General features: G+C 37.3%; 1 protein-coding gene across 11 annotated transcripts in view; it reads right to left on the bottom strand.

The window, feature by feature from the left end:
• WAPL (WAPL cohesin release factor) overlaps positions 1 to 23153 on the bottom strand; it is a 76871-nt gene that overhangs the window by 38238 nt on the left and 15480 nt on the right. For 6 of the 11 annotated variants that reach the window (XM_070569750.1, XM_070569768.1, XM_070569739.1 and 3 more), the window contains 2 exons: positions 12555 to 13598; positions 10363 to 10481 (listed from right to left, as the gene is read on the bottom strand). In XM_070569750.1, the coding sequence (XP_070425851.1) occupies positions 10363 to 10481; positions 12555 to 13598 (1163 nt within the window). The remainder of the gene's footprint in view (positions 1 to 10362; positions 10482 to 12554; positions 13599 to 23153) is intronic. The other 5 variants (XM_070569781.1, XM_070569760.1, XM_070569752.1 and 2 more) reach the window with 1 other exon arrangement.

Raw genomic sequence — 23153 nt, 5'->3', positions numbered from 1 at the left:
TCTTGCTTGGAGGATCTAAGTCACTTTGGAGAGATGCAGAGCTTCAAATAATGGGTTTCTGGACACAACATTCCACAACCAATTCAACTTCAGTTTCTAAGTAGAGAGGAGCCCTGGGACCACCCGCAGCCCAGACCTGATATTGATCCCTTCACAGAAAGCACTGCTTCACTCTGAGCCTCTCAAACACTGTTTCATTTAAATTTCACCAAAAGTCCCCAGTTCCCTCAAAATCCTACAAAAACCTTGGGGGCCAGCCCTCGGGCCTAGGGGTTAAGTTTGGTGCACTCCGCTTCAGCGGCCTGGGGTTGGTTCCTGGGCACAGACCTATACCACTTGTCAGCGGCCATGCTGTGCAGTGACCCACAGAGAAAACAAAGATTGGCACAGATGTTAGCTCAGGGACGATCTTCCTCAAGCAAAGAGAGGAGAATTAGCACAGATGTTAGCTGAGGGCCAATCCTATAAAAACTTTTCCTTGGTAGATGCCCCGTGGTTCCTCTGGTGTGCAGTAACCTTTATTACAATAAGTCACTAAGCCTGAATTTGTCAGACTACAGGTTTTACTTGTTGATTTTAGGCCTACTGAGTAGGACAAGTGTTACTGGAAGCCCCAAAGGGGGACAGAGAGACAAAAAATACTTGAAGAATATTTGTTGAAATTTTACCAAATTTGGTAAATTTACCAATTTTCAAATATCTATTAAAAAAAACCTCAAACACTTAGTGCTAAATGAGGACTCTTGGCTGAAAGATACTTCCAAGAATCCCAAAAATAAACATTTGTGAACTCCTTCTATATCTCAAGACACTGAGAATATAAAGGTGAAAAAAAATAAGGTTACCATCCTCGAACACTCCCAGCGTTACACATCTTACGTGTTAATCTGTGCTCAGCACTGGCATGAAGCCATCAGAGCATCCAGAAAAGAAAGTCCAGCAGAGGTTTCCGGATGTCTGAATCCCAATGAACTCTAAATAAAATATATTACCAGCTCGAAAACAAATTCTATAAACTACAAACATCCTAATACACACACACACTCTTTCACTAAGTCTCAAATGTATGTCAAAGTTCTCAGGCTCTTGATTAACCTATGGCTACATTTTCTCATTTCAAACTTAATTTTCTGGGAAATAAGTTAAAGTGAAACATTTTGAACCTTTCAAACTTTAAAGTCACTTAAAATAAAAAGATTAATAGTACTTCTATTTCTTATTAAAATCCTGACAGAATAAAATATTACAGGAAAACAACACAAGAATTAGATCACAGAGAAAATAGCTTGCATTTTCCTAAGTCTTTATGTAGTGCAGATCAATGATTTAAGTACCTGGTTTAATATTTAAGTTAAATACTATCTATATAAAAGCAAGACAGATACTTCTGCTTTTGAACAAACACAATAAGACTACTCAAAAGTTTCCATGGGGGAAGAACATTCCACTTCACCAGACAGCCTTATCTTACTCCTTTCTGTATCCGTAACACCTAGCACAGTGAAAGGCATGTAGTATATGCTGAATGAAAGCAACAAAGAAAAGGCAACTAAAACTGACCCTCTTCCATACCCAGGCTTAGCCAGAACATGCTCAGCTTCAACAACTCTTTACATCCCCAACCTAGGAGTTCTAAATGGGTAGCAGTGTTTTTACTTTCACACTTTGGCCAGTATCCCTCACCAGCAAACCAATGGGCAGTCTCTTTTTTTTTCAGGCTTCACATCTATCTATGTCTCAGATTTCTAGTCCGTGAGAATATAGCAAATCTCACACTGCTATCTTGATGACTGGATCCCAGGCACAGAACAAAGGTAACCATGAGTAAAACAATTTGACAGAAAAATAAGCTGCTTCAGAACAGAGTTCTAATTGCTAGACAAGGATACTGTAAAGGAACATCTGTTCTTGGGTGGGAGGCGGGACTACTTGTCCTTTAAAATCTCTTCAATTGTTAAGATTTTAAGTTGACAACTTATATAAACTCATTTTATGAAACAAAAATTGAGTTTATAAAACTATAAAGCTATATTTAACTTTAAAACTGGAGATTTATGCACTTTTAACTCTCTAATACAACTAAATATATAAACATGATTTACACTGATAATCAAATTTTAATTCAACTGCCCAGAAGCCCACTATCCAGTGTTATATTGAAAGACAGAAGGAAAGAAAAAAATAAAGTCCAGAACGTTCCTTTGAGAGTCAGGCAAAAGATAACATCTGACGAAGAGGGCAGTCAGGCAGCAGGTGAATAGAAAGCTAGAAAACTCAAAAGCAGGGCAGGCAGAAGAAACACTCTAAGTTTATCAGCACATATATGACAACAGCAGATGATGGAATGCAGGGAAACTGGAGCCAGCAATCAGAAATGGAATGGCATTAAAAACAAAGCATTACAATTGCCAAATGATCAATAAAACCGTTACACACACAAACAAGAGGTACTTCAATCCAGCTATATTCCAACCGAATCCCTCAAACCCCATCTGTACTTCCCTCCCCAGCAAGCAACAACTTCTCCAAGTAACCACGTCAGCTATGTTCCCACCAGAAGTTTTCCTCACCTTCCTCCACCTGCTTTCTCCTGCACGTGTTCCCCCAGCCAGCCCTCAATCCTGCTATGAACAACCCTTCTCTAGATCCCTGGTGAGAAGCTGGGGAAAATTCTCACAACTGGCATGCTTAAACAGTTCAAGTTTTCTAATACGGGGAGGCGGGAAGAGGAACCTCTTGGCTAGTGGCACTCAAGCTGAGGAGACGGCCTGTGTGGTCAGGAAATCGGTTATATTCATGAGGATTGAGCAAACACGTAGATGCGCTGAGGATAAAGGGAAGCCGATTTCTCACTGTCTGAGAAGTGAAGTGAAATATGTAAAATGAGAAGGCTATTAGAATAAAACACATGGTGTTCAACTAGAATTGGAGGTACCAGTGTGAACTCAGGGTTCTAAATATACAAGCTAACAAAATAAGTATGTCTGTGTGAGAGAGTTTGTGCACATTATTTCCATGTTTCCTAGCTCTGTCAACTCAAACAAAGTCTAAAAACAATGACACCCCAGAAGAAAAGACAGTATCTAGTGACCAAATCCTTATTTCTATATACTATTCTCCACTACAAGAAAACAGGGGTCCCTGGAGAAATGCCTGATTCTAGGGCTAGGGATGTGTATGACGAATCTTGAACATCTCAGTGTTGTCAGTAAATAAGAAAATGCAAAATGGTGAGACACGTCAAAAGCCAGTTTGAAGAAACATCCACAGGATAAATCTAAAAAAATCTGAGTATTGAAAAAATAACAGTACTATCATTTAAATAACAGTAACAAATGATTGAATAAAACAAGAATCCATGTTCTTATCAACATAAAGGAATAAATATACAAATGAATATATAATGTATATATTATATAATGAATCTATATATAAATACATATATTCTTATACACATGTAGGGTGGAAATAAATCTACCTTACAGTAGAAGGCCAACTACTAATAACTGCAGAAGGAATGATATAATCAGGAAAAAACATTCAACAAACATCATAGTAAAAACTGATTTAGGCAAGAATCAATGCCAAAACTGGCAGGTGAAAGTTTGATAAACAAAGGTGAGGGGCCAGCCCCATGGCCAAGTGGTTAGGTTCGCGCACTCCGCTTCTGCAGCCCAGGGTTTCACTGGTTCGGATCCTGGGCACGGACATGGCACCACTCATTAGGCCATGCTGAGGTGGAGTCCCACAGACCACAACTAGAAGGACCCACAACTAAAATATACAACTATGCACTGGCGGGGATTTGGGGAGAAAACAAAAGAGAAGAAGATTGGCAACAGCTGAGGTGTCAATCTTTAAAAAATAAAATAAATCAAAAAAAAAAACAAAAACAAAAAGAAAGGTGAGGAGGGGCCCAACTGGTGGTGCATCAGTTAAGTTTGTGGGCTCTGCTTCAGCAGCTCAGGGCTTACCAGTTCAGATCCCAGGCGTGGACCTACCCAATGCTTAGCAAGCCATGCTGTGGCTGGCGTCCCACATATAAAATAGAGGATGGACATGGATGTTAGCTCAGGGCCAGTCTTCCTCAGCAAAAAGAGGAGGATTGGCAGCAGATGTTAGCTCAGGGCTAATCTTGCGCAAAAAAAAGAAAGAACGGTGAGGAACCTGACAGACAACAAAGGATCAGTGAATATCAATAGTAATGGCACAAACTGACATTGGGTGCCACCTGACAGGATGCTGAGAGAATACGGCATCTCTTCTGTGCTATTTCCGCCAAATACATATAACCTAAATCTAATCACATGGAAATATCAGACAAATACAAATTGAAGGACATTCTAAAAATAACTCATCTTAACTCTTCAAAGATGTCAAAGCCATGCAAAGACCAGGAAAGACACAGTTGTTCCAGACTGAAGGAGGGCAGGGACTTGTGATAAACACAACACGTGACTCTGGACTGAATTATGGGCTCCTTGTTTGGGAGATGTGGTAAATTTGTTTTGCAATAAAGGCCATTGTTGAGAAAACTGATGAAATTTGAATGGGATCTGTAGATTAGACTGTATTATTGTAGCAGTGTTATTGACTTTCCGGTTTCGATGAGTATCCTGCAGCTACACAGGAACGTGCTCTGGTGTTTATAAAGTACAAACTAAGGTATTTAGGAGTAATGATTATCAAGCATGCAACTAACTCTCAAGTAACATACACACCACATATACACCCTAGTAGGAGGGGGGTGCCCCATTTTGACCCCTACAGGACATTTAGCAATGTCTGAAGACATTTTTGGTTGAAACACTTAGAGGCGGGGGGAGCACTACTAGCATCTAGTGGGTAGAGGCCAGGAATGTTGCTAAATATCCTCCAACGTATAGGCTCACCCTCCACAAGAAAGGCTTTAGTCAGTCCAAAACATCAACAGTGTTGAAGTTAAGAACGCCTGAGAGGTAGGGAGGGAAGCTCTTGCCACTACAAGCCATGGACACCTCTGCACCCCTTGGAAATGAGGTCACTGGAGTCTTTAAATCTAATCAGATTAGAGAAGACCCAGATACTTCCACTGGCCTATCAGCTGCATGAGGATGTTTCTATCACAGCGGGGAACTGAAACAACTCCTAAAAACGTTCCTATAACCACCTACCTGGCCACTCCCACCCCTTTTTTCCTCTGGAGATTTGGGGGATAACCTACATAAAAATTCCTTGGAGAACTGAGCTTATCTTATTTTTGCACAGCAAACATGAATCCTAATTTCTTATATATAAAACAAATCTATCATTTCCACTATATCGATTTATACATGCCATTTAACTAAATGCTTAAAACTTTGATCACATTTATTTCCTCTATTCCTTTACACTCATCAAAACTCAGTACGTAAAACTTCCCTTATTTCTGTTTCTCAGTGGTTCTCTCCTTTTTAACAACTCTTAAGGAGTCTTTTAGTGTCTTGAAGGCAAATGGATGACCTATTTCTTACAGTGAGAGCTGGGGATTTTATACTGCTTAACTTCTCGTTGCTCTCTTCCTGAAGCAGGCTTCTAAATACCTCGATATTTTCATAAGGATACATACTTCCATGGGATCTAAAGCATGTTTTATTACTTTTTATTAAAGTACTATAACACTTAGGATCCAAAGTTCATTTTTGAAGCTTACTGATCCACCTAAATAGCAGTAATATCTAAGTGCAGAAATTCTGACACAATTCCACTTAAAATAAAAAGGGTTTTGGCAAATATTTTAATAGGAGGTTAAAAAGGAAATTAAAACATTTACTTAAGTTCTTCAGAGAGTAAAACGTTAGGACCATTGTTTCAAGGCAGGGCTTTACCCATACTGTATCTTTCAAATAAGTTCAATCTCATAGCTCTTTTGGTTTTATAAATGACAATAATTTTCTTGGTTTTCCTGACACTATCCATCAACAGTAAATAGGCCTTCTGCCTGCTAGGCTGCATGACCTGATTTACTTCAGGCCAGAGAGATTCCTTAATAATTGGGTCAAGTACATGCACACTGCTGCCTTCTAAGCCATGTTAACAGCAGAGAAATGACTCCAATATTAAGTTGAAAACTAAGTTAAAAAAACTCAACAGAAATAAGTACAAATAAACTCAAATGAATATTGAGTTACATAAGCAAACCAGATAAAGCTATTTCAAAACTTTCAAACACATTACTATGACTTCATCCTTAGTGAAATAATCTAAACACAAAAAGAACTGGAAAGAAATCTTAAATTTTACTCGGTGAATTTACTGTTCATAGTGATATGGGTATTATACTTTTAAAAGTAATGTGTGCTGTAGGATAAAGCAAGTTAAGCTAGATACAAAATTCTGTAATGGTAAATTTGAAATAAAACTATCCACATGAACTCACTGCTTATTTTTCAACATATTTCATAACTCTGTCCAATGAAAGAGCCTAGAAACAATGAATAAACCCAGCACTCAGATCTGGGTTTCTAAGTACTAATTCCCACAAAAGGACCCAAGGATCCTTGGATAAATGGAGGATTCCATGACTGAAAGAGGTAAAGTACAAGATGAGTCTGGATCGTCTTGTACAGAAAGCAAGGGAAGTACTCAAAAATGATGGGGTTATATCAAAAGGACACAAGAGATAGCTTGAAATGGTTCACACTGGTCAAATCTATTGTAAATACATATAACAAGTAAAAATTATTGGGTAACAGAAGAGTGAGATCAAGAAGTGAGGGAGCAGGCAGGGGGAAATTCCTCTTTACAGAATTCCAATTATTAAATGTAGAAAAATGGCAATTAGAAAACTCACAATTCTGCAATTGTCAGGGTAATAGATGATGCAGGCAAAGGTCAACGATGGATGCTAAAATGATGAGCTGAAATAATAATGGGGAACAGGATATCCACTTGGGGCCAGAGTAGCACCTGGAAGCTTACTTACCAATTTAGGAAAAATGTGCCTTTGTTTTGGAGAGAGCTGGTGATCTCAACCTTCACTAGGTGGTCAAACAATATTAACAGCAGAATGACCAGGTGTTATGTAGTTTCTGATATGAAGCAATACACACAATATCACTTTGAAGTATTCTTGCCGAAATATGTTTAACCTGAACCTAATCAAGCTTATAGACATAACTTCCAGGGTTCTATGACACTATTCTACTTCAATATAGTGGAGTAACAACCTAAGTGACACCATCAGAAAACACTCCGATAAATTATGAATGTGGAACATTCTACAAGACAAACACCTGTCTCAAAAATAAAACCAACCAGTGCCATGGGGAATTTTTAAAAGACCAGGAGACTGTTCAAGACTAAAGAGATCTAATAACTGATTATGGTCTAGTGGAAAAAAAAGCATTAAAAGACATTTTGGAGACGGAGAAAAGTAAATATGGGCTAGATATCAGATTACATCAAATTACTAATTTTCCTAAGTACTATAATCATATAACCAAACTTAGGTATGAGATTGTCCTTTTTCATAAGATATGTATACTATCTACAACCTTACAACTTACTTACAAATAAGACAGAAAAAAATTAAATATAATGGGGGTAGGACAGGGAGGGGACCATGTATGCAATTATGTCAAAATGTTAACAGGGAATCAATCTAGTTAGAGACATAAGGGTATTCGTTGTACTGCTCTTTTGCATTTTCTGTATATTTTAACTTTTTCATAATAAAAACCTGAGCGGGAGGAAAATAATATAGAATGCTATAAATCAGCAGTTCCTAAAGTGTGGTCCGTGGACCCACAAAACTTTTTCAGGGTGTCTAGAAAGCCCGCCACGTTCACAATAATATTATGCCATTTGCCTTTTTCACTGTGCTGGCATTTGCACAGATGGTGCAAAGGCAAGGGTGGGTAAAGCTGTTGGTGCCTCAGCCTGAATCAACGCAGAAGCTCAGGACTGTCTAAGTAGTCACGTTCTTCACTGCCACATACTTGACAGTTAAAAAATACAACACCAGTTTCACATAAAGAAAAGCCCTTGATCAAAGTGTAAAAATTATTGTGTTAAATTGCAACCCTTAAATGCACTAATATTCTGTGTGACAAAACAAGTCCACAAAAATACTTCTACTTGCATACAAAGTATGGTGGTTGTATCAAACAGAAAACCATCACCGCTCAAGCTGTGAGCTGAACCAGGCACACTTTTTGTGGAACACCACTCTTTACTTGAAAGGCTGACTGACAAACTATCATTATACAGGCTTGGGCCAGACATTTTCTCAAAAATGAACAAAGTGAGCCTGCCACTGTCAGTCCTTTTCCTTGAAGCATTTTCTGCCAATGAAAAAACTTCAATTTTTAAGCAAAAACTAAAATTTTGGAGAACTTTTATCTACCACTGGGAACTTGATAGCTTCCCCATACATAAAGACTTTTCTGATGAGTTTAGCAGTGATATTAACGTGATTTTTTGATACCATATAATGAGACGTGACATCATTAGAAAGATGTGTATAAATCAGTATAACCAGCATTTTCCAAATGACCAATGAATGAGATTACAAAGCATGCATGTATAAAAGATCCATTCTAAGTGCAAAACAGACTAAAAGATTTTAATATAACAGTATGAAAGTTTCATTCATTGGCATGCTTTTAGATTCCAAGTTGCAAAAAATCTTTAAGAAACTCCCATTTGTTAAGTTCTGGGGTAGTATCAAAGAAGAATGTTCACAATTACCTGAAAAGACTAGTTAAAATATAGCTATATATCTGTGTGAGCCTAGATTTTCTTTAAATATTTCAACCAAAACAACATAATGAAATACATTAGATGCAGGGGATATGAGAATCCATTTTTTTATTAAGCAAAAAAATCCCAAGTACAGGGCTGGCCCCGTGGCCGAGTGGTTAAGTTCGCGCGCTCCGCTGCAGGCGGCCCAGTGTTTCATTAGTTCGAATCCTGGGCGCGGACATGGCACTGCTCATCAGACCACGCTGAGGCAGCGTCCCACATGCCACAACTAGAAGAACCCACAACGAAGTATACACAACTATGTACCGGGGGGCTTTGGGGAGAAAAAGGAAAAAATAAAATCTTTAAAAAAAAAAAAAAAATCCCAAGTACCCATCAACTGATGAATGGATAAAAAAGATGTGGTATATATATAAAATGGAATACTAGTCAGCCATTAAAAAAGACAAAATTGCCCCATTTGCAACAACATGGATAGACCTCGGGGGTACTATGTTAAATGAAATAAGCCAGAGAGAGAAAAACAAACACCATATGACTTCACTCATATGTGGAAGATAAACACATGGATAAAGAGAACACATTAGTATTTACCAGAGGGGAAGGGGGTGAGGGGATGAACGAAATGGGTAAAGGGGCACATGTGTATGGTGATACATAAAGACTAGACTGTCAGTGGTGAGCAAGATGCAGTCATCTGTGCCAATCTTCCTCTACTTTATGTGCAATGCCACCACAGCATGGCTTGATGAGTGGTGTTAGGTCCACGCCTGGGCTCCGAATCTGCAAATCCCAGGCTGCCAAAGCAGAGTGCACGAACTTAACCACTACGCCACAGGGTTGGCCCCAAAAGGATGAAATTTTGATATATGCTAGAACATGGATGGACCCTGACATTATGATTAGTGAAATAAGCGAAACATAGACAAATATTGTATGATTCCACTTATATAAGGTACTTACAATAGGCAAATTCATAGAGACAGAAAAGAGAATAGTGTTTACTAGGGGCAGGGAGCAGGGCAGGGACAAAGGAGGAGTCATTGTTTAATGGGTAGAGTTTTTGTTGGAGATGAAAACGTTTTGGGTATAGATAATGGTGATGGTTACACAACATCGTGAATGTATTTAATGTCACTGAATTGTACACTTGTGTAACACTAAATACTGTGACTGTGTATATTTTACCACACTTCAAAAAAAATGGTTACAATGTTTTGTTTTGCTGAGGAAGATTAGCCCTGAGCTAACGTCTGTTTCCAATCTTCCTCTTTTTTTTGCTTGAGAAAGATTGGCCCTGAGCTAACATTCACGTCAGTCTTCCTCTACTTCATATGTGGGTCACTGCCACAGCATGGCTGACAAATTGTAGATCTGTACCTAGGATCCAAACCCGTGAACCTGGGCCGCCAAAGCAGAGTACACTGAACTTCACCCACTATGTCACAGAGCTAGCTCCCTAACCCTGCCCCCCCCCACAAAAAAATGGTTACAATGTCTTAAAAAATGACTTACATACATGCTTTGAAAGACAAACTTTAATCGTCATGATGTTAGTCATTTTCAAATACAAAAATTAAGAGTTGAGCCCTCTAATAATGAATAAATAACACAAATCACTGATAATGCTTTACTTACCCTTTTGGGGCCACTAAAAATCTTTCTGGTATTTTCCTTTGATTTATCTCCTTGTTTATTTGGAGGCTTCTTCACACTTTCAGGCACACCAGGCAAGTCCTCTGTAAAATCCAAGTTTTCTGAAATGGTAATCAAAACCAGCTAGCTTCCTAATATTTCAAATTATCTACCAAACAACCTAAGAACATTAGGGCATAGTGTACAGAGAAAAGAATAAAGGAATAAATGAAAGTACCACATAGTTGACAAAATACTCCCAATGATAATTAACTCTCATTCTGCCATTCTCACCCCCTGCTTATGCCCAACTCTAAGAAACTGAGAAGCAACTAGCTGTGTATGTGCTCCAGTTTTATTTTGTGTAAATGGCAAAATCAATTCTCTTCCAAAATAACTGCCGAATATCTAAGGAGACTGACACTGGTACGGTCTAAACACACACACACAATATCAGATGGTATCTACGTATTTTTCTTGAATTTAAGTACACTGAATCATGTTGGCCTACAAAGAATGCCTGCTTACATACACAAAGACCACATTTTAAAAAATCAAAAAGAGGATAGCTACTCTTGGCAAAATAAATAAAATGACCTCATCCAACACAGTTCAGTGATTTGTGGGTCTTCACACAAAACTAACCAAAGGATTAGATTAATTCTCAAATGGTTATAAATGCTTAGCCTAAACAACAAAAAAAAAGAAGACTCTTTTCTAACCAACCCTTAAAAATGTTTGCTTTTTCATACATTATATGAAGACTCAAATTCCACCTTTAGATATATCAATCAAATGGTCTCTAATTTTTAAATTTTATTTAGTTATCAATTTGAAGCTTTTGAAAGGGAGCCTAATGATTTCACATATTAGACTTTAACAAGTTATATTGCCCCAAGATGTCAATTTCAGCCACAAATTTTCACCTGCAGATTAGGATAACGTGCTCTGCTCTCGAGGTCAGCAGGAGAGCTCAGTAAAAGAAGATGCAGCAGGGCAGGAGCACAGGTTCTCCACATGCTTCCTTCCTTCCCTCCTCCTGAGAAAGCAACTGGAAAGCTACTTGCCCAGGCAGATCTCAAGTGACCAGCAAGGCTGCTGCAAACTTCAGTTCTCCCAGGGACTCAAGACAACACTGGATGAATTCCGACAATACCCTTATTTTATTTATCTATTTTTTTTGCAGTCTGGAGCAAGGGCTGAACCCTTAGGGCCTACTCCTGTATAATTCTAGTTTTGAAGATAAAAGTGATTCTAATCTAGCAAAACTATGTTTAGGCCAAATAAAGCAAAATGGTAGGTAGTCTCAAGCATGACTTATACTCTACTTTTCTCTACTTGTATGACTTTTCTCTACTCTATAGAGAAAAATCTATATGTAGGAACACTATTAGGATTCTAATTCACCATAACGAACGGCACTTCTTCTATGACCCTAAGAGGACAAAAGTTTTATTTAACAAGTAAACCAGTACAGAAACCTGTATTTGGCTAAATATAAACAAACACAGCCCCTGTAGCCCAGAGGCTTCCACACTCCTCCACACTCAACAGTCAACCACTTCACAAAGCCCTTGTCAGGTAATGACTTAATTAGAGCGAGGCTAACCTACTTCTTTTGTCTGTCTCTCACAGTGGAGGGTGAGGACCTCTACTCATTACTGCTCCCACTATCTTAAAAGACAAATTTTCCCTGTTAAGAGTGAAAAAATACTTAACTGGTACTTTTCAATTTTATTAAATCAACTTAAAAGGATGATTCTTAAGATTAAGACAATTTTAACTTTAAACTTAAGACGTCTTGAGAATATTTCCCTTATTACAACCATCTATTATCTGTATAGTTCTAAATGTCCAAAATATATCCTTGTGCCCACTGCACTTGAATTTTCAAAGTTGAAACATCAAGGTGTCTGGTATCTCTGTACACATATACACACTTTACGACTCTCAGGTGTTAAAGGTACAACTAAAACATAAACAGGGAAAGATTTCTCAATCTACCAGTTGGCTCCTTAGAATGTGGGAATTGATTATTAACATTTAAAATGCTGTACTTTGGGATAAGGTAATCTGTGGTTCTAAACAGTACTTCTATTACAATTAAACATAAGTTAAAATTGAGTATCTAGGAGGAAACTAAACTGACGTAAGCCTGAGAAGCATTTACCTACAGAAATTTTTTTAAATCTTACCTGCATTATTAGTACTAGACTGACTGTCCTGGGAATTATCATTGCTTTCCGGAGGAGGCTGCAAGGAGGGTGATGGAGCTGTTTTAGTTCTTTTTTTGCTTGTCTTTCTTTCCACTTGGCAGTCGTCATCTTCATCATCTTCACTTTCACTGAGATCATCAAAGCCAAAATACTTAATTTTGTAATTAGAACTCCCAGAACCTCCTTCATCACCTCCTGTCTCATCATGATCTTCAAAACCAAAAAATTCAAGTTTAACATCCTTTTTGGATTTAGTATTACTAGGTCGAAATCTAGTAGTGGTCTTAGCAGTTGCAATATCTGCCTTTTTTCTTAGACGGCCAGCTTCTCCCAAATCTGCAGGAGTTGATGCAGTGAACTCATCCATGCTGCGTTCCATAGTATCCTGTATGGTAACATTACAAACTGACAAGCAAGATGGATGTAAAACAGTGTAATCTCTAGTCCGTCCAACCGTCCCTCTAAAACTGGTCCCACAACTAGCACTGCCTTTTTTTGCCTGATTCAGGCCATCTTTACTTGATTCACTGTTTGCTTTGGCTAAGGCCTGACTGGTGCCGTCCATTAGCTTATCAAAATTGGATGCTCCTGGCGAGGATTTTGCTTTATTGGCCCTACAGTACGTCCTACAGTTGGTTGGCCTAAGAACACTTTGCACGATGTCTTCCTCAATGGCTTCATTTAAATTTTCCAACCGATTTTTAAAATCTTCATCCTTCATCTCCAAAAGAGGATCACTATCCACACTTAAAATACAATCTTCTGATCTGCTATCTTCGAAATCATTATCCCATTCATACAAACCAGTTCTTACAGATCCCTTCATCGGAGACATTTCTGATGGAGATTCTGATCTTTTTCCAAGTTGGGAGTTCCAAGTATCATTTGTTTCCTTGATTTCATCAGCTTTGTATCCAGAAGCCACTATAGTTTCTGCATTGGGTTTCTTAGTACTGTCTTCAGCATTTTTGTAAATATGGTGACTGTTCTTTTCATATTCTTCACTAAAATTCTCCACTTTATCTATAAAAATTAAAATAAGTCAAAAGATAAAAACATGAGTGACATCAATATAAAATTTAACAAGTAACAGGGATATCTGGCTAACAAATCGTATAGAACCACTCAATCTTAAAGTAATTGCAATAATTTTAAGTTATGATGAAATTAACGTTTACATATTTGACATTTCCGTTTCCACCTTCTTAGAATACAGCTCTCATGTCTGCTAGTGACCACTCCCCTAGGCATCCAAGGCCTAAATTCAAGAGATTTCAGCAGCGTTAAGGAACTGGATCAATTCAGAATGACATGTAAATGACTCAGGCAAACCTTCTTTGAGGTATTACGGGTTTTTCAAATAAAAATGCTTAAATTAAAAATTACTTAGTAGAATCTAGACAGTATAACACAATAACTGAAAACATTCCAGCAGAGTGTGTATTTCTCTGGGGTAGGGTTGCCCATGAGGTATGCCAGCTCTGTCTAGAAACCTGTCCCAGGGTCAAGTTTCTTCAGCTATTTCTGCTTTCCATTCTTTCTTCTAATCCTAAAAGCCATATTAACTTGAAGGATTTTTTTTTTAACAGTGGCTCTGGTACCTAAGTTAAGTGGCTATTTATGCGTATCAGCCAGTAGAAAAACTTAAACTGCCTATTCATTTTGTACTTGGGGAATTCATTTTTGTTGTTTTTAATTTTTCTCATCAGAAACATTTTTTGTTCCTTTCTAAGTGACAGGTGAAAATATGATTCAAATTGGTATTATGATTAATTCTTCCAGCATTTATTGGTAGAAAAACAATGATAAAATGTTTATGCCAGGCAATGAAATTACTTTTTTAAAAAAGTGCACCTACATTTAAGAAAGCCATTTATAGCTCTCAAATAGCAAACCATCAAATACAGACAAAGGGATGCTTTGCATGAATTCACTTTTTAATTTTTAATACTACCCAATGAGTTTAAATATAATTTAACTTAAGATTATATGTACTTACCTTTAGAAGGCATCTAATTTATAGCTCTATCTGTTTTATTCTTGGATATTTCCCAGCCGAAGGCAAGGAACTACAGTTTTCATAATCTCAGAAACACCAATCATTAAGCATAAGATACTGAAAAACTAAAAATTAAAAGCTGACTCTGAAGTCTGATACCTTAAAAAGGGTAGAAGGAAAGCCAAGTCTAAAACCAGACCTGGAGAGATAATACAACTGCTTTTCTAACAAGTGGAAAGCGCACTGGTAGCTGAGTCTGGAGGCTTGTGTTGTTCTGGGTAAACTAGCTCTTCAGAGCTCAGGCAAGACCTGAGCTTTGGGAGTTCTGCTGAGGGCCTCAATGTTCTCCTCTGCTTGAAAGGGAAGCCACTGACCTAGACTACTTCACAGTTCCTGAAGGATTATTCCCTAACAAACGCCTAAGGAAATGCTTAGTACAGTCAGCTACACAAAGGGCTAGAGGTCATTAAATGTCACACTACAGCATTTTTATAATTATACACCATTCCATTGTCTTAATGTCACAAAATTTACTTAGGGTGTTTCTTAGTGTTTTACATAATAAACATCCTTCTGACTAAAAAAAAAGTTTCTGTGAACAATAAACTTTATTATCCATGTTTCTTAAAATTACTACTTCAAGTTTGACTTATTATTCTCATTTGCTCTAAAATCAGAGAAAGCACAGGTTGTGTTTTAACAGTTACTATTCTCATAAACAGGTTGCCTTTCATATGATAAGCCTAACCTCATTGTAACCTTTCCTGTAAATTTGTTTTGGGTGCAAAGAGTAATAAAGAGCCCTACAGAAAAAAGTATTCTCATTGAAAGTTATATAGCTAAGTCATATCAGCAAGTATAATCTACTCATTTATTCATTTCTATGGCATAAATAATCCTACAGCTGAATTACTGAAGCACATTTATTTCTTTAAACTGCTGAGACCCGTTACACAGATGAAGCCAATCTAATCAACAAAGAGTTCTGCATGAGAAAGGCTGTCCCAGTTCTCCTCCACGGCATTCTCATGTCTACAGTGCTTTCCACAGTCCTTCATCACTCAGCTCTCCAACAAACAAGCCTAACTGTACCTTCAGAAGAGAGTAAGGCTGTCTTACCCTAAAACGCAGAACAGCAAAGACTTTCAACTGCCCTCCTCCCTCAACCAACCAGCTTCCCTGTCAGATAAACCCACTTAACATCACAAAACATCAAGCATATAAAGAGGAAAAAAAGTAAATAAAAATGAGTTATTTTCTTACAGAGAGGCTAAGCATTACTCTCCTTTAATCTAAACTGACTATATAAAGAGAAATGTATTTCTAGCTAACAGTTTAGGGGATACATAAATGAGTGCTAGCTCTGCCACTTATTAGCTAAAATGAGGCCTTAAGAAGTTTCAAGTTGCAGGATATAAAAATCAACATACAAAAATCAGTTGTGTTTCTATACACTAAAAACGAAGTAGCAGAAAGAGAAATTAAGAACACAATCCCATTTACAATCACAACAAAAGGAATAAAACACCTAGGAATAAATTTAACCAAAGAGGTGAAAGACCTGTACACTGAAAACTATAAAACATTGTCGAAAGAAATTGAAGACAACACAAAAAAGTGGAAAGATATTCCCTGCTCTTGAATCGGAAGAATTAACAGAGTTCCTAAAGCAACCTACAGATTCAACGCAATCCCCATCAAAGTTCCAGCGACACTTTTTACAGAAATAGAACAAAGAATCCTAAAATTTATATGGAACAACAAAGGACCCTGAATAGCCAAAGGAATCCTGAGAAAAACAAACAAAGCTGGAGGTATCACACTCCCTGATTTCAAAATATACTACAAAGCTATAGTAATTAAAGAGCACGGCACTGGCACAAAAACGGACACACAGATGAACAGAATCGAGAGCCCAGAAATAAACCCACACATCTATGGACAGCTAATTTTCAACAAGGGAACAAAGAATATACAACAGAGAAAGGAAAGTCTCTTCAGTCAATGGTACTGGGAAAATTGGACAGCCACACACAAAAGAATGAAAGCAGACCATCATCCTACATCATCCACAAAAATTAACTCAAAATGGATTAGACTTGAATCTAAGACCTGAAACCATAAACTTCCAGAAGAAAATAGGCAGTATGCTCTTCGACATCAGTCTTAGTAGCATATTTTGAAATACCACGTCTCATCAGGCAAAGGTTACAAAAGAAAAAATAAACAAATGGGACTACATCAAACTAAAAAGCTTCTGCACAGCAAAGGAAACCATCAACAAAATGAAAAGACAATCTAAAAATTGGGAGAAGATATTTGCAAACAACCTATCTGATACGGGGTTAATATCCAAAATATACAAAGAACTCATACATTTCAACCACAAATAAACAAATAACCCAATTAAAAAAACGGGCAAAAGATCTGAACGATTTCCAAAAAAAGATATACAGATGGCCAACAGGTACATGAAAAGATGTTCAACATCACTAATTAGGGAAATGCAAATCAAAACTACAATGAGATATCACCTCATGCCCATCAGAATGGCTATAATTAAGAAGACAAGAAATAAGTGTTGGAGAGGGTGTGGAGAAAGGGGGACTCGCACACTGCTGGTGGGAATGCAAACTGGTGCAACCACTAAGGAAAACAGTAAGGAGATTTCTCAAAATATTAAGAAGAGAACTACCATATGATCCAGCTATTTCATTGCTGGGTATTTATCCAAAGAACATGAATCCATAAAGATTTATGTGCCCCTATGTTCACTGCAGCATTATTCACAATAGCCAAGACTTGGAAACAACCTCAAGGGACGAATGGATAAAAATGATGTGGTATATATACAGAATGGACTACTACTCAGCTATAAAAAAAGATGAAATCTTGCCATTTGCAACAACATGGATGGACCTTGAGGGTATTACACTAATTGAAATAAATCAGACGGACAAAGCCAAATACCACATGCTCTCATTCATAAATAGAAGATAAAAACAACAAATAAACACATAGGTACAGAGATTAGACCACTGGTTACCAGAGGGGAAGGGGGTGGGAGGGGGAGAAAGGGGTGACTGTGCACATGTGTATGATGATGATGGTTAGTAGTCTTTGGGTGGTGAATATGATGTAATCTACACAGAAATCAAAATATAATGATGTATACCTGAAAAAATAAAAAAATAAAGTTGCTGTTTCTAAAGGGGGTAAAAAAAGAAAAGCAATTTCTTCACCTGAAAAAATAAACTAGTAAAATCTGTCTCAAGGACAGGCTGAACAGATAAAAGAAGATAATATACTTAAGGATATTTTGCAGTTACAGAGCATCACACAAATGTAAATTATCACAGCTATTACAATTTGCCATAATACAGGATATATTTTTAATAATCTTTTAGTAAGGAATCCAAAACCACACTCGAAGGCCTACTGTTCCTCCTCATGCTAGACGGTAAACACCAGATGTGTAGAAAGTTCTCAGTACAACACTTAGCCTAGCACCATCTGCAATCAAATACTTACTAAATGCCTTTTAACATCACTAGACTTTAGCATCTCTAGCTACTCAAGCTTCTGTATTGGGTAACATATAAGGGATGGAATTTATCTTAATGAAGACGGCTACATGGAATTTGGAGTGTGACAAGCACAGAGTTGGAACACATAGCTAAGCCAATAACTAGATGCGCAAAAACTCAGCAAGTCCTACTACGTCTCTAGGCTCCATTCTGCTTCCCTAAAAAACAGTAAGCAATCTCACATAAAACATTAATTAATGCCTATAATTCCCTTAAAGATTCTTAATTTTGAAAGAAATAGATGGTTCCCTTAAAAATAAAGACACAAACCTATCAGTATTTGCAATAATATGAGTATACAGTCATGTGCCCCATAACAAGGTTTCGGTCAACCACGGGCTGCATATATGACAGCAGTCCCAGGATTAGGACCATATAAACCCAAGTGTGCAGTAGACTACACCATCTAGGTTTGTGTAGGTATACTCTATGATGTCCGCACAATGACAGAATCGCTTAGTAATGCATTTCTCAGAACTTATCCCTACCATTAAGCAATGCACAACTGTACACAGCTTTACAAAGAAAAATAAACAGGTGGGATGATTTAAGGTTTCCATGAGTGAAGTAAACTCTTTGAAGTATTTCAAAGCAGGAGGCAAAGTCCAATCACTATGAATGGGTTTCATGCATTCTGCAGATCTTGTGAAACTGTATGAAAAAAACGTGCACACATTTCTCAGGGAGAGTATCTAGTTTTAGCAAGTTTTCAAACACTCTAAAATATATTTTTTAATTGGTTTAAAGGACAAAAGAAGGAGAAAAACACAGTAGGAAATCAGTATATGTCGATTATGGAGTTTCAAATCTCTACAGGAAAGATGGACTATTCAATAAAGGGTACCGGACCATCTGGGAAAAAATAAAGTTGTTTTTTTACCTCAAACGTGAAAATATATGCTAGACGAATCAAAGAGTTAAACATGGAAAATGAAACTGGATACATATTATAAAATAAAAGGGAATTAAAAGAAATATATTACCCTGGAATGGGGAAGTTCTTTCTCAGATACAAAACCCATAATCTGTATTAATCTACATAAAATCTAAAATTTCAGCATCAGAAAAATGTTAAGTCAAAAGAAACAATAAAATGTGAAAAATATAATTGCAACTCATATTATTTAAAAAAATCTTAAGTTTCTTAATTTAAAAAGAGTTCCTACACGGGGCCAGTCCTGTGGCGGAGCAGTTAAGTTTGCACACTCCATTTCGGAGGCCCAGGGTTTTGCCAGTTCGGATCCTGGGGGCGGAGATGGCACCACTCATCAAGCCATGCTGAGGCGGCATCCCACATAGCACAACCAGAGGGACCTACAACTAGAATATACAACTATGTACTGGGGGGACTTTGGGAAGAAGAGAAAAAGAGGATTGGCAACAGATGTTAGCTCAGCTGCCAATCTTAACAAAAAAATAAATAAATAAGACTTCCTACAAATCCAGATGAATTAGAGACCTAAATATGAAGGAGAAAATGTAAAGTTTTTAGTATACAGCAGTATTAGCTTTATGACCTCAGGCAGGAAAGGATTCTTAAAGAAGAAACAAAAAGCATTAACCATAAAGGAAAAGAAATTTCATTTCATCAAAACTAAATCTGTCCATAATGGGGCCGGCCAGGTGGCGCAGCGGTTAAGTTTGCACATTCCGATTCTCGGTGGCCTGGGGTTCGCCGGTTCGGATTCTGGGTGCGGACATGGCACCACTTGGCATACCATGCTGTGGTAGGCATCCCACATATAAAATAGAGGAAGATGGGCACGGATGTTAGCTCAGGGCCAGGCTTCCTCAGCAAAAAGAGGAGGACAGGCAGTAGTTAGCTCAGGGCTAATCTTCCTTATAAAAAAAAAAAAAAAGAGAGGAAAAAAACCAGTATTTAAGAGAACTACCAAACAAACCAGAGTAGGGGGTATTAGGACTATACAAAGAACGCCTACAACTCAATAATGAAAAGATACCCAATATAAAATGAGTGATCGAGAGACTTGACCAGTCACTTCATAAGAAAGGACATCTAATAAACATATAAAATATATTAAAAGGTGGTTGTATTCATTAGTTATTAGGAAGATGCAAAGTAAAACCATAATTAGGTTATCACTACACAACCACCAAAAGAGTTAAAGTTCACAATGCCAAGTATCATGGAGGAGGTAAAACCACTTCAGCTGGTGGGAGAGGAAACTGGACCAACCACTTTGGCATTATCTATAAAAGCTAAATATAACACTTATCCTATGATCCAACAATTCCACTTCAAAGTACTCATCTAACAGAAATGTATGCATACGTTCACCAAAAGTATATTAAACTAAACCACATGAAACTTCCATTTTTAAAATAATCAAATATTAGCAATTCCACATGGTTTAACAAAATATAAGTATACTCGCAGCAACATCACTCCAAAATAGTGAAACCTAAATATTCATTAACAATATAATCAATAGAGTGGTCTGTTCATACAGAGAAATACTGCAGAGCAATGAAAATAAATAAAACTCCATTTCTGGAGGAGCAGGATCTTAGTGCCAGGACTGCAGAGAGCAATTTGGTAATATCTTTAAAAATGTACATGTCAAAGAAATGGACTTACCCTCAAAGTAAGTAGTTTTATTTAAAGATTTTCTTTTTCTTTTTCTCCCCAAAGTCCCCCTGGTACACAGTTGTGTATTTTTAGTTGCGGGTCTTTCTAGTTGTAGCGTGTGAGATGCCGCCTGAGCGTGGCCTGACAAGTGGTGCCAAGTCCACGCCTAGGACTTGAACCGGCAAAACCCTGTGCTGCCGAAGTGAAGGGCGTGAACTTAACCGCTCGGCCACAGGGCCAGCCCCCTTAAGCAGTTTGATTTACAAATATTTACTCTACAAATAATTTTCCTCGAGTATGCATTAACATAACTAAGAAGGAAATTCACTACAACACTGTTTCCTGGGTTTTGCTTTCATAATAAAGAACTAATTACATTATCACACAGCCACATATCTGAACACTATGCAGCTGTTAAAAAGAATGAGGTAGGTCTACATCATGTACAGCTATGGTTGCCCTCAGCAATGGAGATGAGGGGAAAGCTGTTCCTGCTCTTCAATTGTATACTGTCTATAAATAGTCTGTTCAAAAGTTTAAAACGTAAAACCTGGCAAAGGTATATATTAAGTACCTTTAAGTCTAACAATGGTACCCTAGTTATCTTCTTTGGAGTCCCTATCTGTTAAAGAATTATAAATGAAATACGTCTGGAATTTGCTTCAAAACAATCCTTTGTGGAAAGAGAGTAGGTGGGGATAAAAATAAAATAAGATTGGCTATGAATGTTTACTGAAGCTGGATACACAGACATCTCTCTAAGGTACGCTAGCCTGTATACATTAACAATATATTACCTCCTTCCCCCTTCTTACAAGAAGGTGAAGATATTCCCTTTCACTTTTCACCAAACCCATCATTATATAGATGAGGAAAAAGAGGCCCAGTGAGGCTAATGATGGCAAAAGTTACCAATTCAACCAATGGCCAAAAGACCTCATAAAAAGACCCATATCAAGTTCTATTATATTACACTACCTTTAGTGCTAGCTACTAAAAATTGAAACACTGAAGCAGATTACCATCCTAATCCACAACAGAAGAGGTCCAGATGAAGAGGTTAAAAATCTAATACACTGGGCAAATGGCAAATGTATATCACACGATGTGCTGAGGACTAAATTTAAACAAAACCTTTGGCTTCTGACTAAGGAGACTGTACAGATGATAGAGAAATGCCTTTGGAGACCATAACTCATGAAATACAGTTGAGGTAACTACAAAAGTTTAATTTAGGGGGTAAAGGAGTGCTGTCATTATACGCAAGGTGCCTTTAAATATCTGAGTGACTGTCATAAGAGGGAACAAATTTATTCAACGTGTAGAAATCATCCAATTCATAGAAACTATAAAAGCTGATGAGCAAGAACATTAAGATCAGTTGGAGCTGTCCAATAAAGAAAGGGGTGCCTAGGGAAAGGAGTGTACCCCCTTGTTATAAAAGAAATAGCTGACAAAATGGGACTTGGTAAAAATTAACTTCTGCTCTGCAAAAGACACTGTTAAGAGAATGCAAGGACATGCCACAGACTCAAAGAAAACGCCTGCAAAAAATAAGTCTGATAAAAGACATATCCAGAATATATAAACTCAAAGTTCAATGAGAAAATAAACAATCCAATTAAAGAAGAGCAAAAAATCTGAATAGACATCACCAAAGAAACTATACTGATATCAAATATGCACATGAAAAACGCTCATTATTAGTTATCAGGGAAATGCAAAAGGCTAATTTCCTTATATATTAAGAATTCTTACACATCAATAAGTCCAACATTCCAGTAAAAAAAGAAGCTAGAGACAAAAAGGTAATTAATAGAGAAAAATAGAAATGAATGGATAACTTATGAAAAGATACTCTATTTCACTCACAATTAAAAATCAAAGCACACAATGTTATATGTCCATTCTATGTCAATAAAGTTGGAAAAAATCAAAGTAAAACAAAGTTGAACTATATTTATACTTACTAAGCCCTCAGTATGCATCTAGTACTGTTTTAAATACTTTCCATCTAATAATTCATTTGATCTCACAGCAACCATCTGAAGGAGGTACTATTACAAGTTCACAAGTTGGGATCCACAATTCCAACATCCAAAAAGCTCTGAAGACTAAAAGTTTTCTCATGGTGCATCCTGAAGCAAAACCTGACCTCACCTAAGTGAGGCTCTTTTTGGCGTTTATCTCACTCAGGCTGGTATTTCTTTTTCTGAACAAACAGTGTCTTTGATTAGAGTGCCACTTCAGACCCTGATGGGGTGTTAATGTAAAATATTTATATTTTCCATATTCCAAACAACCCAAAATTCAAGAGAAATCTCGCCCCAAAGGTTTCAGATAAGGAAATGTGAACCCGAATCCAATTCTGCAACTGAAGGCCAATAGATATAAGTTATTGG

This window comes from Equus przewalskii, chromosome 1, assembly GCF_037783145.1.
Source record: "Equus przewalskii isolate Varuska chromosome 1, EquPr2, whole genome shotgun sequence".
NCBI lineage: Eukaryota > Metazoa > Chordata > Mammalia > Perissodactyla > Equidae > Equus > Equus przewalskii.
Note: the sequence above shows the minus strand (reverse complement) of the source record. Positions and strands in the feature narration are given on the sequence as shown.